Source organism: Eschrichtius robustus, chromosome 10, assembly GCF_028021215.1.
Source record: "Eschrichtius robustus isolate mEscRob2 chromosome 10, mEscRob2.pri, whole genome shotgun sequence".
Classification (NCBI taxonomy): Eukaryota; Metazoa; Chordata; class Mammalia; order Artiodactyla; family Eschrichtiidae; genus Eschrichtius; species Eschrichtius robustus.
In genome coordinates, this window is record NC_090833.1 from 64,928,564 (window position 1) to 64,945,943 (window position 17,380).

The window sequence follows — 17,380 nt, forward strand, 5'->3', positions numbered from 1 at the left end:
GACCTCACAGTTCTCATACAGAGCAGCGTTCTGAAATTAGGTGAGGTAGTTGCAAGACAGCTTCTTCAAAAGGCAGTGGTTCCCAATAAAGCGAAGTTCGAAACAGCATTTTAAGTGCATTTGAGTAGGAAAAAAAAAAAAAAAACCCAACAACCCAGGGTCTTCTTTCAGCCAAAGTTTATCAGTAATCACAAATATCTTTCACTACAACTCTAAGTCAAAAGAACTGAAGCACTGACATAGAATGAGCCACATCTCTTCTATGTCGTACTTGGCAGGCTTCCCGGGCGATGCTGATTCTAAGCCAAATGTTCATTACCTGCACAAACGTGAGGGCTGCTTTCTGTAGGAGGCACTCGGCATAACAGATTTCGGCATGCATTTCCTCTATTAAAAACAAATAAAAATATATTAAGGAAAATCCCATATCCACAGTAATTGCTCTGAGATGTTCAGAAAAGACGGGTAGATAAATGAGCCCAAGGGAGACAATAAAAACCCAGGTTGCTTTGGTGCTTCCGTAAAAGTGGAATGATGACCTCAGTTCTCAGGCCCTCAGCAAGAATTTTTCCAGAATGCGTGAAATGCTTCGGGGAAGTTATCTTTGGCTCCATTCACACATAACTGCCAAGAGTCAGGACCTTGGTGTCAAAGACCCAAACTCAGCTCACCAAAATGTAAAAACCAAAATGCAAAAGCACTTCTCGGAAAAAAGGAAACCACTTCTCTTTTAACTTAACGGGAATAGGCCAGTTTAACACAGTTATAGATTGGAAATCTAACTTAAATATACTAATTCTAGCTTCTAAAATGTGAAGGCATGATTGTCATGACAATGGTTAGGCATGCTATTAACTTGAAGAGAAAGCAGTAATTCCCTAGGGTTCTAGGAAAAAGAACTGGCCTGCATGCTCAACTCATGACTCCTCATTCAGGGATGACTTGATGTAAAAAAGTTCACACTAGTACAGTTTGGGGCTATTTGGATCACTGAGATATCTAGTGCAGGAACAAGGCACTCACAAAAGGGCTACATAAAACTACGTATGTACCCCTGGGACACGTGGAGTGCCCCAAAACACGTGGCCTATCTTCCTAAACAGTCCATGATACCTGCAGAGATTGGGGAGGGAGAAATCTTTGCATTTTCTTTTTTGTTTTTTGCATAAACAAAACCAGCAGATTCCCGTTTTATCCATGGGATGCAAACTGGTGTGTTATTTAAGTAAATGAGCTTTGGGGTATTTCACGGCCTAGGTGGCAGGGAAGGCCCTGCCACGTACCAGTTGTAGAACCTCGAGCAAGTTACCCTCCCTCTCTCTGCTGGTTTCCTTGTTCCTAAAGTCCAGCTAATGACATCTCTACTTCAGAGCTGAAGAATTCAACCAGGTGCTGCCTGTGAAGCTCAACGGGCAGAGTAAGCCCTCGATATGCATCAGCTACTTTCACTAAGATTACTGCCCTTGGTCCTTGTCATGCTTTTTGCCAAAAGTTCAGAAAGTAGAACATCTTTATGTGATGTACGTAACTGAAAAACGGGGTATCTCTGTGTTAATGGGAACATTGTTGAATCTAACTGGGTAAGAACTAGTGCTTTATTTCTTTCACTTACACACACAGGACCCCTCCCGACCACCCACACACACACTCACACACACACACACATTCTCTCACACACACACACACACACACACTACTAGTTCTCACAAACAGGTTCACCTTCCTGCCACGCTCATATTGCAAAGGCTGATTTACAAAGAAGCAACAATGCAACTAAGATCTTCCAACAGCACGTGTAAGGTGGGGCCAGATGCACAACAGGCCAGCCTTGAGGAGCAGTGGCCTCTGCGCAGTCTGGCAGCATCGGCAGCCTGAGTCTCAATCCTTCGGAGCGCCTCACCTCAAAGTGTGCCCCCGAATTTTCTCCATGTGTTCAGTGGGAGAAAAACCGGTAACTTTTATTTTTACAGACTCACTTGAACATCCTCTTTCCAGGGAAACTTGTAACAAAGTGGGAACTGTTAGTAATTATTCACTTTGAAAGCCTGCTCGGTAACCCAGATGGCTGGCTTGGGGCGTGTGCCGAGAAGGCGGTGGAGTGGCTGCTGGGAGAGAGCCAACACGAGCCAAGGCAAGGAGCACGGAGCCCTGCGTGGCAAGCCCAGTGGTGCACCTTTGGCTGAAGCACGAGGTGTGTACAGGGAGGAGTGGGCAATGGGCCTGCAAACGTTAAGTCGGGGCTGAATTATGGACGACCTTGAATATCAGAGTCTGGGCTTCATTTGGTAGACAATGGTGGGTCCTTGCAGAGATCTAAGCAGAAGGGCAGATGGATCAGAGTTAAGCTCAAGACGGACAAGTCAAAGAGCAGCACGAACGACATAACAAGAAGGGAAGAAAGTTTGAACTCTGTATTCTGCGTGTAAGGAATCTTCATATTAAATTCCTTTCACATCCTAAGCACCGTATATAAACGTCTGTTTTTAAAGGCAATTTGAAAGCCATTTAGGGCAATGTGCCAGCCATGAGGAAGGAAGAATGGGTGTGTCCCATGTTAAACCCACAAAAAGTTTAATTAAATATCCTCACTCCTGCAGAAAACCAGCCATTCAAGGATGGAAATGGAAATTACCAAGAGGAAAAACAAAGTGCACCCTAAATCCACAATGTTTTGACATGCTCCCTTGAACACAAAGTCTGTTTGGGTTGCAGCAACAGCCAAACTCATTAGGAATAAATGCAATTTAATTTATAAAAGTCTTATTTCTTCACTCTGATTGATTTATATTGGGCAGCCCTTAGCTCTCAAAATTAGACATTTGGCATTTACAAATAGGTACCTACCAGAACATCTTTTAATTATAAATTCCTCAGTTCACTGAAGGAAATATCTTCATTATGCACTGAAGTGTCAGCTATGCATGCCTTCAGACATAAAAGTCTAAATAAACCTTATTTGAGAATAGGTTAAAGTCACAGCCTGATTTATTTTCATAATTTTTTAATTAAGACCTTATTTTTTAAGAGCAGTTTTAGGTTCACAGAGAAATTGAGGGGAAGGTAGAGAGATTTCCCATATATCCCTTTCCCCCCAAACACGCATAACCTCTCCCGTTATCAACATGCCCTCCAAAGTGGTACATTTGTTACAAGTGACAAACCTCCACTGACACATCATAATTACCCAAAGTCCACAGTTTACATTAGCGTTCACTCTTGGTGTTGCACATTCTATGGGTTTGGACAAATGTATAATGACATGTATCTATCATTATGGTATCAGTATTTTTCACTGCCCTAAAAATTCTCTGTGCTCCACCTATTCATCCCCTGGCAACCACTGATCTTTTTACTGTCTCCATAGTTTTGCCTTTTCCAGAATCTTATATGCTTGGAATCATACAGTAGGTTGCCTTTTCAGACTGGTGTCTTTCACTTAGGAATATGCATTTAAGGCTCCGCCATGTCTTTTCACGACTTGATAGATCATTTCTTTTTAGCACTGAGTAATAGTCCACTGTCTGGATATACCACACTTTATTATTTATCCATTCACCTATTGAAGGTCAAGTTCTGAATAAAGCTGCCATAAACATTCATTTGCAGACTTTGGGGTTAACACAAGTTTTCAGCTCCTAGTTTTGTAAGAAACTGCCACACTATCTTCCAAAGTGGCTGTACCATTTGCATTCCCACCAGCCATGAATGAGAGTTCCTGTTCCTCCACATCCTCACCAACATTTGGTGTTGTCAGTGTTCCAGATTTTGGACACTCTCATAGGTGTGTAGTGGTATCTCATTGCTGTTTATTTTCCAGTACTTCTAAATATGCCATGCCCAAAGACAGAATAAAAAGATAAGAACAGTACCATCTATTTTCAAGATGTCTAACAGAGAAATAATTCAACATTTTCTTCATCCATATGTGTCACATTTCGTGCCCTTTTCTACCCAACTGCAGGACAAGGTGTGGGGTATGTGGCTTAGGGAAAGGCAGATCAGGTTTGAACTCTGCTCTGCTAAGCAGGTAATCCTGGACCATTTGTCTAATCTCTCTGAACATCACTTTCCAGTCTATAAAAAGGAGGTTACACACAGGTTAGATTGGATAATGCTAAGGAAAGCATCAAGGACAGTGTCTCACACATAGAGTGCCTTAAAAAAATGGGGCATTATCATTATTATGCTTTAAGTTATTATTATTATTCATATTTATGCCAATAATACCATGCCATTCTTTTGTAAACTAAGGTTAAAAAAAAAATCTCAAATGCCAGCCTTTATATTGCAAAGAAAAAGGGAGGCAGGGGGAAATGGGCCACTGGAGAGAAGCCATAGAGAGGAAAACAGAAGAATATAAATGAGTCAGATTTCTTTGGGGCCCATTTAATTTCCCACTGACCTACTTTAGCGGACTTTAGGTCTCCTGGGGCCAATTTACATAAATGGCCCTAAGGTGAAAAATATGAAAACATAGTCTATCTGAAATCAAGGGGATAAGTAAACTCTTAAGGGTCCTTGGAGGTCAGTTTCTGGAGAAAAAGATGATGGGCTTCAGCTGCCTGGAGGGACCAGTGAAATCCACTCTGCTGTGTGATGGCTGCAGGGCCAGCATCATACCTTTTGGAACAAGTCTTGTAATCCTCTCCTGTTATCAACACTCTAGTGAGCCCAAGTTCTCCGATGTCCATAACAAGTTGATAATACTCTTCTAACAAAGCAAACAAAACTTCACAATGAAACACACTCAAAAATGTGTCTGGCACACACTTGACCACTAGGAATGACAGACAGCAGTATCCAGAATTGCTCCTGCCTTAATCGGCTACAGCTACTTTAACGATTTTGTGTTACCTCTTCCAGAGAACAAATCTGACAATGACAACACAGGCGCAAATGCTCCTTGGACGGCAGAAGCTTTACTCTACAATGGCCTCATTTGAAAGATGTTATTTTCTCTTCTACAGGCGTACTGGGATGCTCCTTTCTTATAAACCATCCTGACTAGAGAATAACACTAAAAAAACAGGGCTGATCATAGAACTTCTGCCCTAATCTCTGCGGAATATCAAGCAACTGACAGCAAAAGGAGTCATTTCCTCCCAGCCATCTGATCAAATGCTGCAGACATTCCTGGATTCTTGAATATTCCTAAATGTCCACAAACCAAACATCTTCCATACTGTGAAACATCATAATTATTTTAAAGGTATCAAAATTACTTTGACCTTGAAGAAAAAATTAATAGCTTGTGGAAAAATAGAAACTTTTGTACATGGGTGGTAAGAATATAAACTGACCTAATTTTTTGGAGAAAATATTGTCAATATCTATAAATGTTTTCTATTTTCAAGTAGTCCCAGTAATTCCACTTCTAGCAATCTATCCTATGAAATACTTACAAAAATGCATGAAGACATTATTTGTAATAGCGAAAGAAACAATGTAACTGCCCTTCAATAGAGACAAAGTAAGTAACTGATGGCACCTGTCCTAAGGAATACTACATAGCTGTTAAATAGAATGAAGTACAATTTATATGTCTTGACATGGAAAAAGTCAATTGCCAAAAATTACATTGTAGCATAACATGTATCACATGATTCTACATTAGCAAAAAATGAAAAATACATGAAAAACTACAAAAATCCTATGTGTACCTTCTGTACATATTTGTACATGTACACAGAAAAGTCTGCAAGGCTTGAAAACCAACTATTAACAGTGGTTACTTCTAGAGGGTGAGTATGATGGGGAAGAGAAAAAGACATTCCATTTACTTTATATTATACACTTAAGTGCTGAATTTTATGAGCATGACCACATTTTAGTTTTTCAAAGAAAGGAAAAAATCCTAATCTTTTAAATGCCTCTTACCTTCAGTCAGCTGTTCCAATGATCCTCTAGAAAGAAGACTTGAGAAAGATTCTACGACTGTGCATTTTTTCCTGTATCTGCAGAGAATAAGTAGAAGGGGAGATGGGAAGTAGAAAGAAAAAAATAACAATAATCAAGCTCATTTTCATTTGACATTCATTTCAGTCACAATCACGCCAAAGAGTCACCAAAACAGAACTCGAAACGCTAAAATCTCTGGGGCAGAGATCACCCTTTTGAACCCTGCACACCCAGCTCCCAACACTGGCATCCTGTGGGCATTTAATCCAAGCTTACTGAACAAGTGCATGGACAAACATACACATAACAGTCAATACTAACCCTGTCATGCACCTTCCCTGATCTCTATGGCTAAAATCAGTATTTCTGTTGTTAAGGGTCACCTCGCCACAGGTTAAGAATGGAGTTAAAGTGCAGTGTTTGGAAACTCTCTTCCCTTGAGGGGCTGGAAACATAATTACAAGAGGACATAATTTCAGCAATGTTAAAATTCACCAATGCCAGTTAACAGCTTTTGCTAGGAGCTTCCTATACACACAAAGATTAAAATAAAACTGAAATTCCATGTCATTTACACCAAGCAAAAGTGTTTAAATATGTCCATTTAGACAAAAGACTCCCTTCTGAATTTGCAGCATTTCCCACATAAAAGAAGAATGCTCCTTGCTTGGCCTGGCTTGGCATGTGGTACCTAAACGCTCCACCAGGGGGACCCCGAGAGATGCTTGCTGCTAATCCCACTGAAATCCTCAGCCCTTCTCGGTAGTTCAAGTACCAACGAGAAAAGTAGAAGATATAGATGCCACGTGTTCCGCCATCCCAGCATCATACTATAATTCTTTAGTGGAAATATTTTTATCTCCCGTACATAAAACTACATGAGGCCAGGAACCTGTGATGCTCAAGTCCTTTTCTATAACCGTGGCCAACTTCCAACAGAGCTCTCAGTCAGGCTAAGTGCATCCATTTTGTCACACAGAAAGGTTTGCAGGCGTGTCTCAAGTATTTAATTACTCAGCTCATACTTTTGGCAGGTTTGTAAGGCGTCCTTCATGGCAGAAATGCCATTTTGGATGTCCTGTTGCTCGAAGGTCATGACGGCCTGAAGCACCACAATGGTACTGTAGCCCAAGGCATGGTACATGCTCTCCTTAGCCCTGGGGAGAACACGGAAATTACTACATTTCAATTCAACTGAAAAGCATTCAGGTCTCATCTGAAACTAATCACAAGAAATTCTAGTAAATCCACGACGAGACTTTCACAGTAACGACTTTTACTCCTTTACCATGATCACTGAAATAATATGGCCTATTAAAGACATGCCCTAAAGAACTCAAACTCTGAGGACTTTCCAATTCAAGCCCACGCAGGCAGCACGAAACTTTCCAGGTTGAAGCAGAGTGCGGCATATACTGTTCCCTGTTTGAGCACAAGGGGGCAGCCTGCTGACTCATTTCCTAGAAAATGTTTCAAAGCAAACCCAATTTTTCCCAGTTGTACAAGAAGCAGTGTACCGTCTTTTGCTCTGAAATAAGTGCTAAAATAAAGGCCACTGGAAATATAGTTTGTGACAGAGAAATTCTGATATGTTTTTTGAAAGCTAAGTCTTGTTTAAAATCATTCCCTCCTTTCTCCCAGCCAGAGGCCACGAGGAAGCAAGATTTTTGCAATAAGTTAGGTCAGCCACAAAGGGCCCAGACAAAAATTCATGGTAGATCTCTTACCAAATCTAATCCCATTATCTGGGAATTCTGATTAAAGTTCTGGATAATTCAAATTATCAAGTTATCCGTTCGATTCTTAAGGACATTCAGTCCGAATGGATGGCACATCCCAGACTCTCAGGCTATGAAAACCTCACCATCTCTTTCCTGAAAACTTCTCAAGCTATGTTAATTAGTTATTTATAAGATCTACAATATTAATGCATGGATTTGTTTTTAATTCAAATACTTTTTGTACAATACTTTTTTTTTTTTTTTTTTTTGCTGCTCTGCAAAACAAATATAAGCCACAGTATACTTTCCCCCCCAGAAAGAGTCTAAACATCCTTTGGTAATTTGCAGTTAGTCCCAAACAGTGAGGGCACTGGCTATTCAAAAAAAGAAAAAAGAAATAAAGAAAAAAAAAAAAAAGGAATAAGAGGAGCCCAGAGTGAATCAGCAATTGTGGTTTCAAACCTCACATTTAAAAAAAAATTTTTTTTTATTGAAGTGTAGTTGATTTACAATGTTGTATAAACCCCACATTTTAAACCAAAAGCTTCTCCAAGGGGAAAAAAAAGTATTCAAGTGGGAAAAACGTTATGTTTAACAGTGAAACATGCATAAAGATCAGAGAGTATAAAACTTGACTAAGTGTAAGACTGTCATTTATTTTCATTCCATATTATGACCAGCTGGGTGTCAGTGGAGGAGAAAAAACGGAGACTTTTTGAATAAAAAACAAAGGAGACAGGCAGGCAGATTGAGACAGGAGAGACAAGGAGAGAACAAGAGGCAGAGAGAGAAAGAGAGGGAGGGAGAGAGGAAGACAGAGGGATATAGAGACAGAAGATGAAGAGACAGACAGAGAGAGAGGTCTGAAGGACTAAGAAGGACAGAAGGAAAAAGGCAGGTACAGGCAAGGCAGAGCAGCAGTCCCCAACCTTTTTGGCACCAGGGACCAGTTTCGTGGAAGACAATTTTTCCACGAACAAGAGGGGTTGGGGTGGGGGCGTTTCTGGATGATTCAAGCGCATTGATTTATTATGGTCTCTGTGCAAACCTCTCTGCTAATGACAATCTGTATTTGCAGCCACTCCCCAGCGCTAGCATCACCGCCTCAGCTCCACCTCAGATCATCAGGCATTAGATTCTCACAAGGAGCGTGCAACCTAGATCCCCTGCATGCGCAGTTCACAGTAGGGGTCGCGCTCCTATGAGAATCTAATGCCCACACTGACCTGACAGGAAGCGGAGCTCAGGCAGTAATGCGAGCAATGGGGAGCAGCTGTAAATACAGATGAAGCTTCACTCACTCCCCCGCCACTCACCTCCTGCTGTGTGGCCCAGTTCCTAACACGCCACGGACCAGTACCCATCTGTGGCCCGGGAGTTGGGAACCCCTGAGGTAGAGGATGCGAGACAAGCATTGGGTGGAGACAGCCCTGGGCAATTTCCGTAGGCCAGGGACTTCACCATCTATTTTATCATCTGTTCTTAACCTCTGAAATGCTAATGGGTCGCAGCTCTTCTAAGTCTTAGAATTACCAAAGCCTCAGTAGGCACATTAATTTCTAAGATTCAAAGTCAATGACCAGAGTCACATCACCCTGCTCACCCTACGGACTCCTCAAAGGAATGAGAGTCACACTCTGTGCCCACGTAACTGTCTTGAAATTATTATCTGAGGTCCAAGCTTCATCCAAGTAAGACACTGTGTTTGGAGGCACAAGGTAAGATTATTCCTGCCGAGCTCTAGTCACACTGTACAGGTGGACACTGGCATCAAAGTGAGGCCTAGTAAGAAGGCTAAGCAGAGGTTTTGCTGCCACATCATCAGAATTAACAGGTACTATTAATTGAAATGAAACTGCCTAAGTGATTTATCACATAAATAGGGAGTCCCAGTAAGCTTTTTATTATCTTAAATTTCTTTTTAGCATCTGAGATTGCCATATTTTAGTTCTTCCCCCACCCATTTCTTTTTTTTTTTTAATTTATTTATTTTATTTATTTATTCTTGGCTGCATTGGGTCTTCGTTGCTGTGCACGGGCTTATCTCTAGTTGTGGTAAGCAGGGGCTACTCTTTGTTGCGGTGTGCATGCCTCTCATTGTAGTGGCTCCTCTCGTTGCAGAGTACAGGCTCTAGGCACACAGACTCAGTAGTTGTGGCTCCCGGGCCCTAGAGCACAGGCTCAGTAGTTGTGGCTCACAGGTTTATTTGCTCCGCGGCATGTGGGATCTTCCCAGACAAGGGATCAAACCCGTGTCCCCTGCATTGGCAGGTGGATTCTTAACCACTGCACCACCAGGGACGTCCACACATGCCCATTTCAAAAGAAACTTTTCTCAATGATATTTAAGTTTCAGAGGAATATCCATAAAAATATTTCACTGAAGAAAGCCAAATGAAGCTCTATGAAACTAATAAGATGACACTATTTGAACAAGTATAGAAATTAAGATAGGAGAAAGAATCAGAAATACTCTACTAATTAAAGTTGAAAAGACAGATTTCTTAACTGGATATTAAAACTAATCAACATTTAGGGGTCTCAACCAAATTAGTTTATAAATATTCAGGAGGAAGTGCAGAAAAATTAACTGACAAGAATGACATCAGAGACAGAATCATCAAAAGCATCCAAAAAAATATATTTTATCTAAAAGAAATAAAGTTAATTACCATGGTCGAAGCAATTCTAAGGCATCTGTAAATTTGTTACTTAGAAATAAGTTCAGTGCCATTGTACATTCTTCCAGGCCACTCCTGAGATCCACCTTGGTTGACAGTGACCTAAAGATCAAGAAAAAAATACAAAGAATTTCTACAGCTTTTACTTATAGCAAGTTGTCACAGGGAGTGTGTGTGTGTGTGTGTGTGTGTGTGCACGTGTGTACACTTTGGAGACAGAAGGACAGGCTGGAATTCTAACTCTGTCACTTACTAGCTGTGTCTCTAACCTCTGGGAACTTGACTTTCTCATCTGTAAAATGGGAACACCACCAACTACTTCATGGGGCTGCTTTGAAGATGGAACAAATTGACAAATAATGCTCATAGCAGGCACTTAGTAAATGATAGTCCTCCCATCACTCCAAAGACCACAAGTGTAGGAACTACGTCTATTCATGAGTGGGAGCAGAGGTTATTTTATTTTAGTTTGATTATGTAGGGGTAAGAATGTATGTCAGTGGAAAACTGCATTGTCTAAAATCTAAAGAAGATCCTGCCAGGTTATTTGTTTTTGATTCCACAGAAACTATCTTACAGCTCTGTAAATTATACGTAACTGATATCAATACAAAATAACTGTTGTCTATAGACACGTGTTAAAAAAGAGACAACAGGCCCAATCATCAAAAAAATCTACAAACAATAAATGCTGGAGAGGGTGTGGAGAAAAGGGAACCCTCTTGCACTGTTGGTGGGAATGTAAACTGATACAGCCACTATGGAGAACAGTATAGAGGTTCCTTAAAAAGCTAAAAATAGAACTACCATACTACCAGCGATCCCACTACTGGGCATATACCCTGAGAAAACCATAATTCAGAGTCATGTACCACAATGTTCGTTGCAGCTCTGTTTACAATAGCCAGGACACGGAAGCAACCTAAGTGTCCATCAACAGATGAATGGATAAAGAAGATGTGGCACATATATACAATGGAATATTACCCAGCCATAAAAAGAAACAAAATTGAGTTATTTGTAGTGAGTTGGATGGACGTAGAGTCTGTCACACAGAGTGAAGTAAGTCAGAAAGAGAAAAACAAATACCATATGCTAACACATATATATGGAATCTAAAAAAAAAAAAAAAAAGGTCATGAAGAACCTAATGGCAAGACAGGAATAAAGACACAGACCTACTAGAGAATGGACTTGAGGATACGGGGAGGGGTAAGGGTAAGCTGGGAGAAAGTGAGAGAGTGGCATGGACATATATACACTACCAAATGTAAAATAGATAGCTAGTGGGAAGCAACCGCATAGCACAGGGAGATCAGCTCAGGGCTCTGTGTCCACCTAGAAGGGTGGGATAGGGAGGGTGGGAGAGAGACGCAAGAGGGAGGGGATATGGGGATATATGTATACATATAGCTGATTCACTTTGTTATACAGCAGAAAGTAACACACCATTGTAAAGCAATTATACTCCAACAAAGATGTTAAAAGAAAAGAGACAACAGGCGCAAAATGGAGTCATTGATGCTAAGCCCCACCAGGATTTAAAGCTAACCTAATTACAGTTCCAACCTTCTCCAAGAATGTGACCTATAACCAGCCAACCTGGAATTTCCTGAACAGCACTTGGAAATCCACTGATACACCCCTTCCACTCCCCTTAGGAGGGCAACCTAGCCTAAAACAATGCATTCTTTGCTATTAATTTCCTCTTTCCCCTGCTTCTTCTCTGCCTTGAAAAACCTTTCCTTTCCTGCAGCCTGAAGGAGCTCTTTTCTATTGCTAGATGGGATGCTGCCCAATTCACAAAGAGTTTAATAAAGACAATTAGATCTTCAAATTTAGTCAGTTGAACTTGTTATTTAACACATGTAAATTCTGTCCTGGCCTTCAATCGACTGCCCTCCTCCACTGTGGAAGAAGCTAGTTTTGCCTGAATTTGCACATTCATTTCAACATTCCTTTACTCCATATAAATTTGTGCTGTTTTGATATCTCCTTCAAATCTGTTTTAACATCTGCCTAGTTCTCTCCCTGATTAATGAGTTACGTAAAATTTTTAACATCTGTTCATTTTTACTCTGTATGAGTCATGATTTTACCCTTTTTTGAAACTCATTTTAATTATTTATGATTGATAGAAATTCTGCCCTTTAAAATGAGAGCCATCTCTAAAATGTCTTGTGTAACAACTTTTAACAAGAAAATATGTCAGTAAGGAAATAAGCAGTACAATGATTCATTTCAAAGTGCTGAAAGTTGAATTTCTGTGCCACCATCCTCTCCATATTCATTTTTTAAGCAGGAAAATAAAAATCCCACTTCAGTTACTCATCTTCCAGAAGTGGGTTCTGAAGGTGCTGCAGGGAACCACCCACCCTCTGCCCCCAGGTCTTCTCATGGCTGGTTCCTTCTTGTTATTCAAAAATCAGCTCAAAAAGCATCAACTCAAGACCTGCATCGCTGACCTCAGCCCAACCCCTCTCATTGTTTTGTTTGCTCTATACCACTTATTACCATCCAAAATATCTTGTGCCTATATTTGTGGACCTGTTTGTCTTTGGCTATCTTCCTTCTCTAGGATATAAATGCAAGGAGGTTGTTTTAGTCACTGTTATGCCCCCAGGGCCTTTGGTTGTATCTAGAACATACTACAACGCCGTAAGTATTGTTGAGTGGCCGGATGGGTTGGGGGGATAGAGTGCTGCTCTGGGTAGAAACAGAATTCCTTATACCTGGGACCTGAAAGCATCTCTCCTCCAGGGTGGTGCAGAAAGGAGACAAGCTCTTGGAAAAGGGGTTAGCTGGAGAGCTCATTTTGTGATGGTTAATTTTATAAGGCAACTTGAAAGGGCTAAGCAATGTCTAGATAGCTGGTACAACATTATTTTTGTGTCTGTGAGGGTGTTTCTGGAAGAGATTAGCCTTTGAATTGGTGACATGAGTAAAGAAGATGGCCTTCCCCAATGTAGGTGGGCATCAGCCAATCCGTTGGGGGCCAGGATAGAACAAAAAGGCAGAGGAAGGGGGAATGTGTGATCTCTTCTCTATTTGAGCTGGGACATCTACCTTCTCCTCTCTTGTGCTTCTGGTTACCGGGCTGTCGGGCTTCAACTGAACTGCACCACTGGCTTTCCTGGTTCTGCAGCTTGCAGACAGCAGACCATGGGACTTCTCGGCTTTGATAATCACGTGAGCCAATTCCCATGACAAATCAATCTCTCTCTCTCTCTCTCTCTCTCTCTCTCTCTCTCTCTCTCGATATATCTCCTATTGGTCTTCTTTCTCTGAAGAACCCTAATACTAACACAGAATTGCTTTGCCCTTAAGTTTCTAGTGAATGAAGAGGTCAAATACGAATGCTAGGAGTTCACAAACCTCTCTCATGAAGATTTTTCACAAGTAAATTGCTTAATACCTTCCATATCAGTCCAGCTCCAAATTTTGTCAGTGTTAGTTCCTGAACATCTCTTGGATTTATCCTGTTTCACCTCCACTGCCTGCCAAGTTAGGTGTCATTTGCTGCCTGGTGTCTACAGACACATTTCTCCCCCTACTTCCTCCCCATACCTGCCCCCCCAATCAAATCTCTACCGAGAATTCATTCAGCTAATATTTATGGAGCTCTAACTACACACCAGGCACTCTTCTAGGTGTTGGGAATACACACTGAGCAGACCCATAGGGTTCCCGGCTGTGGAAGAGCTGGGGAGGGACGGCAGACTTAAAACAAGGAGACCAGTAACTAAGATCATCTCAGACTGGGATAAGTGGTCTGGGGAAGAAACTGGTTGGGGAAGGGGGTGGGGTGAAGCCCAACATTAATGAGGATGCTCATAGAAAGTTCTTGAAAAGGGTGACATCCAAGTGCTGCAGAATGGAGGCCGCCACGAGAATATCTAGGTTGAGGGGAGAAGGGAGGTTCTAAGCTGGGAATGTGGTGAGCAAGGCAGAGAGTGGGAGGAAATGAGGACAGAAAGCAGGCAGGAAAGGGAAACCACGGTGGCAGAGAAGATGGACTTTGTTTTGTTTTGTTTTGTTGTTTTTGTTTTAAATAGCAATTCTATTTTTTTTTAATTAATTTATTTTTTTAACATCTTTATTGGAGTATAATTGCTTTACAATGGTGTGTTAGTTTCTGCTTTATAACAAAGTGAATCAGCTATACATACACATATATCCCCATATCTCCTCCCTCTTGCGTCTCTCTCCCTCCCACCCGAGAAGATGGACTTTATTCTAAGAACAAAATATTCTAAGAACAAAAGGAAGTTTTTAGCTCAGCAATCCCCACTCGCTTCCTCATCACCCCTTCCCTTCAGCCATTAGGTTTTCCAGTGTTACCTCTCACCTGTGCTCTTAATTTCCACTCCCACCAGTTCTCTCAGAGTAAAGCTCATCTTTTGTTACCCAGAAATGGGCTGAGAACAAATACCGGTCCCCTTGCCACAGAAACAGCCACCTCTGCATCTCAGCTGGCCACACTGGCACCTGGGTGGATGCACTTGCAAGCCCAGCTCAGAGGGAGAAACAGAAGTGGGCACTCAGCACCTCCAAACACAGTGAACTCAACCCTTCTAAGCGTCTTACTAACCTGTTCACATGAAATTAAGACCCCCTCCCCTCCAGAATACCGGTGCTACCATGTGTTCCACAAAGAATGACCAAGAGAGCAAGTGGAATCTCAGCTAGGGCTTCTCACACATGTCTTGGGGTCAGCTGTTCTCTCCATTCCCGCTGCCGCCACATTAACTGAGACTATCACCACTTCAAGCCTGAATTCTGAAACAGTCTCCAAGAAGGCCTTCGCATTACCAGCTGTGCTTAGGTGGCTCTCAAACTTCAGCGTGCATTCAACTCACCAGAGGGCTTGTTAAAAAAATACCACTAGGCCTCACCACCAGAGTTTCTGACTCAGTAGGCCTGGGGTGGGCTCAGCAAGCTCCCAGATAGTACTAATTTTTCTGCATACCACCCTCAGACTATTCTGCCTAAAACAGATGTTCAGTCACTGCCCCCTTAGATCAAGGACCTAAAATGGCTGCCACACTTACCACATAAACCCTTCTGCCCAGCCTCGTAACACCTGTCCCACCAGCCTAGCGTGATGAGTACGACTATTTAAAAACAGCCAAGGATCTCCAAGAGGCTGATCATCGCAGCCTCCTCCTCCTCAAGCCTGATGTGACAGAATGAAAATTCCTGGGCCGGCAATCAGAAGTCAACATTGCCATTCTCTAGCCTGTGACCTTCAGAAAGTCACTCCACCTCCCTGAGGCCACTGCCTCATCTCTGAGATGCCCTCCCATTTCACAATGTGTGAAACCAAGGCCATGGTTGCTACGAGGGTACTTGGTGAACTGTCAAGGTCTATGCAAATTAACAACCACAAATATATAATTCTCCAGAAGCTGCGAGTGCTCAGCCCTTCCCAGAGGGACTACACACTCATGGTCTCCATCTGTGGGAGCCCCACCCAGTGCCTCTATTAATATATATCTTCAGTAAATATATATCTTTCTTCCTGCTTCTGAATTAGAAGATATGTTCGTCTAAAGGCAAAATGAGTTTTTTAGTCTTTTACTTTAAAAAGGATGGGCTTCCCTGGTGGTGCAGTGGTTAAGAATCTGCCTGCCAATGCAGGGGACACGGGTTCGAGCCCTGGTCCGGGAAGATCCCACATGCTGCGGAGCAACTAAGCCCGTGTGCCACAACTACTGAGCCTGGACTCTAGAGCCCGCGAGCCACAACTACTGACCCCGCGTGCCACAGCTACTGAAGCCCGTGCGCCTAGAGCCCGTGCTCTGCAACAAGAGAAGCCACCGCAATGAGGAGCCTGTACACCGCAATGAAGAGCAGCCCCCGCTCGCCACAACTAGAGAAAGCCCGCGTGCAGCAATGAAGACCCAACGCAGCCAAAAATAAATAAATAAATTTTAAAAATAAAATAAAATTAAGTAAATAAAAAGGAAAAATATCTAAAATAATAACCTGTTTATGCACTGAAGCAATTGTGGAACACAAGCCAAGTTAGCCATGATGACAGTGGGGAAAGAATAAAATGTCAATATGGAAGATAAAGGAGGAATAAATTATGTTCAGAACATATGAAGCATTATTTGTTACAAAGTTTTTCTTATTAAAACCTTACTGGTTATAAGGGCAAACAGAAGTGAAAACTTAGCCCTTTGGAACATAAAGGTTGTATTCCCTGTAAGATAACAACATGTCAGAATTTTATTATTTATGAAGATTTGAGGATGGGGGCAGGAGGGCATGGAGAAGAGGGCCATTATGGATCAAGCCAGCAGCAGGCAGACAGGAATTCTGGATTCTTTGCTAAGTGCATCCAGAAAAGTTTCTACTCCATTCAAGAGCCCAGGAGCCCCTTTGCTTCAAGACCTTCCAACAAAAATTTCTTATTATGTACTAATTCCACTAAAACTGTGGTCCTAGATAACCAGAGCTCAGACTCGCAATGCCATTTTCAGTTATTTACCTGGAGATGTTGTCTCTGTCCTCTGAGAACTCACAATTTATACTGATGCTATGTTGGGTAGAGAGGTAACTGGTGACTTTTTTTCTCCTCTTTCTATATTATTTAAACTCTGTTCATGTTACTTTTATGATGAAATTTTGACTTACAAAGATTTTAAAACATAAAAGTAGTGTTATAAAGAAAAAAGTCTTATCTCCACCAATTCCCAGCTCTGAAACCTTGAACAGCCCACCTTACCTCCCTAAGTTTCTGTTTCCTTATCTGTAAGATGGGGATAGTCAAGCCTGCTGTTACTACTTTATAAGGTAGTTATAAAAATCAGGTATGCTCATGGAAATAAAAATATAAGCACTTATATATAATGAGGCATTAGTATAATTATCTAAGAGTGTCAAACTGCCCAGCCTCGCCTGATAAGAACCACATACACACTCATACTTTATGACCTGGCAAAGTTTCTCCATACTTTGCACAGAATCTAATGACCCACTATTAACCCTATCTGCTTCATGAGAACTGTTGCTTAAAGGCAGAGAGGGGATTTTTATGATTTGTGTTAAAATGAATAGAAGTCTAAAAAACCA

General features: G+C 41.6%; 1 protein-coding gene across 3 annotated transcripts in view; it reads right to left on the bottom strand.

The window, feature by feature from the left end:
• TTC39B (tetratricopeptide repeat domain 39B) overlaps positions 1–17,380 on the bottom strand; it is a 139,480-nt gene that overhangs the window by 47,270 nt on the left and 74,830 nt on the right. For all 3 annotated transcript variants that reach the window (XM_068552868.1, XM_068552866.1, XM_068552867.1), the window contains 4 exons: positions 10,292–10,402; positions 6,924–7,055; positions 5,878–5,954; positions 320–387 (listed from right to left, as the gene is read on the bottom strand). In XM_068552868.1, coding sequence (XP_068408969.1) covers positions 320–387; positions 5,878–5,954; positions 6,924–7,055; positions 10,292–10,402 — 388 coding nt within the window. The remainder of the gene's footprint in view (positions 1–319; positions 388–5,877; positions 5,955–6,923; positions 7,056–10,291; positions 10,403–17,380) is intronic.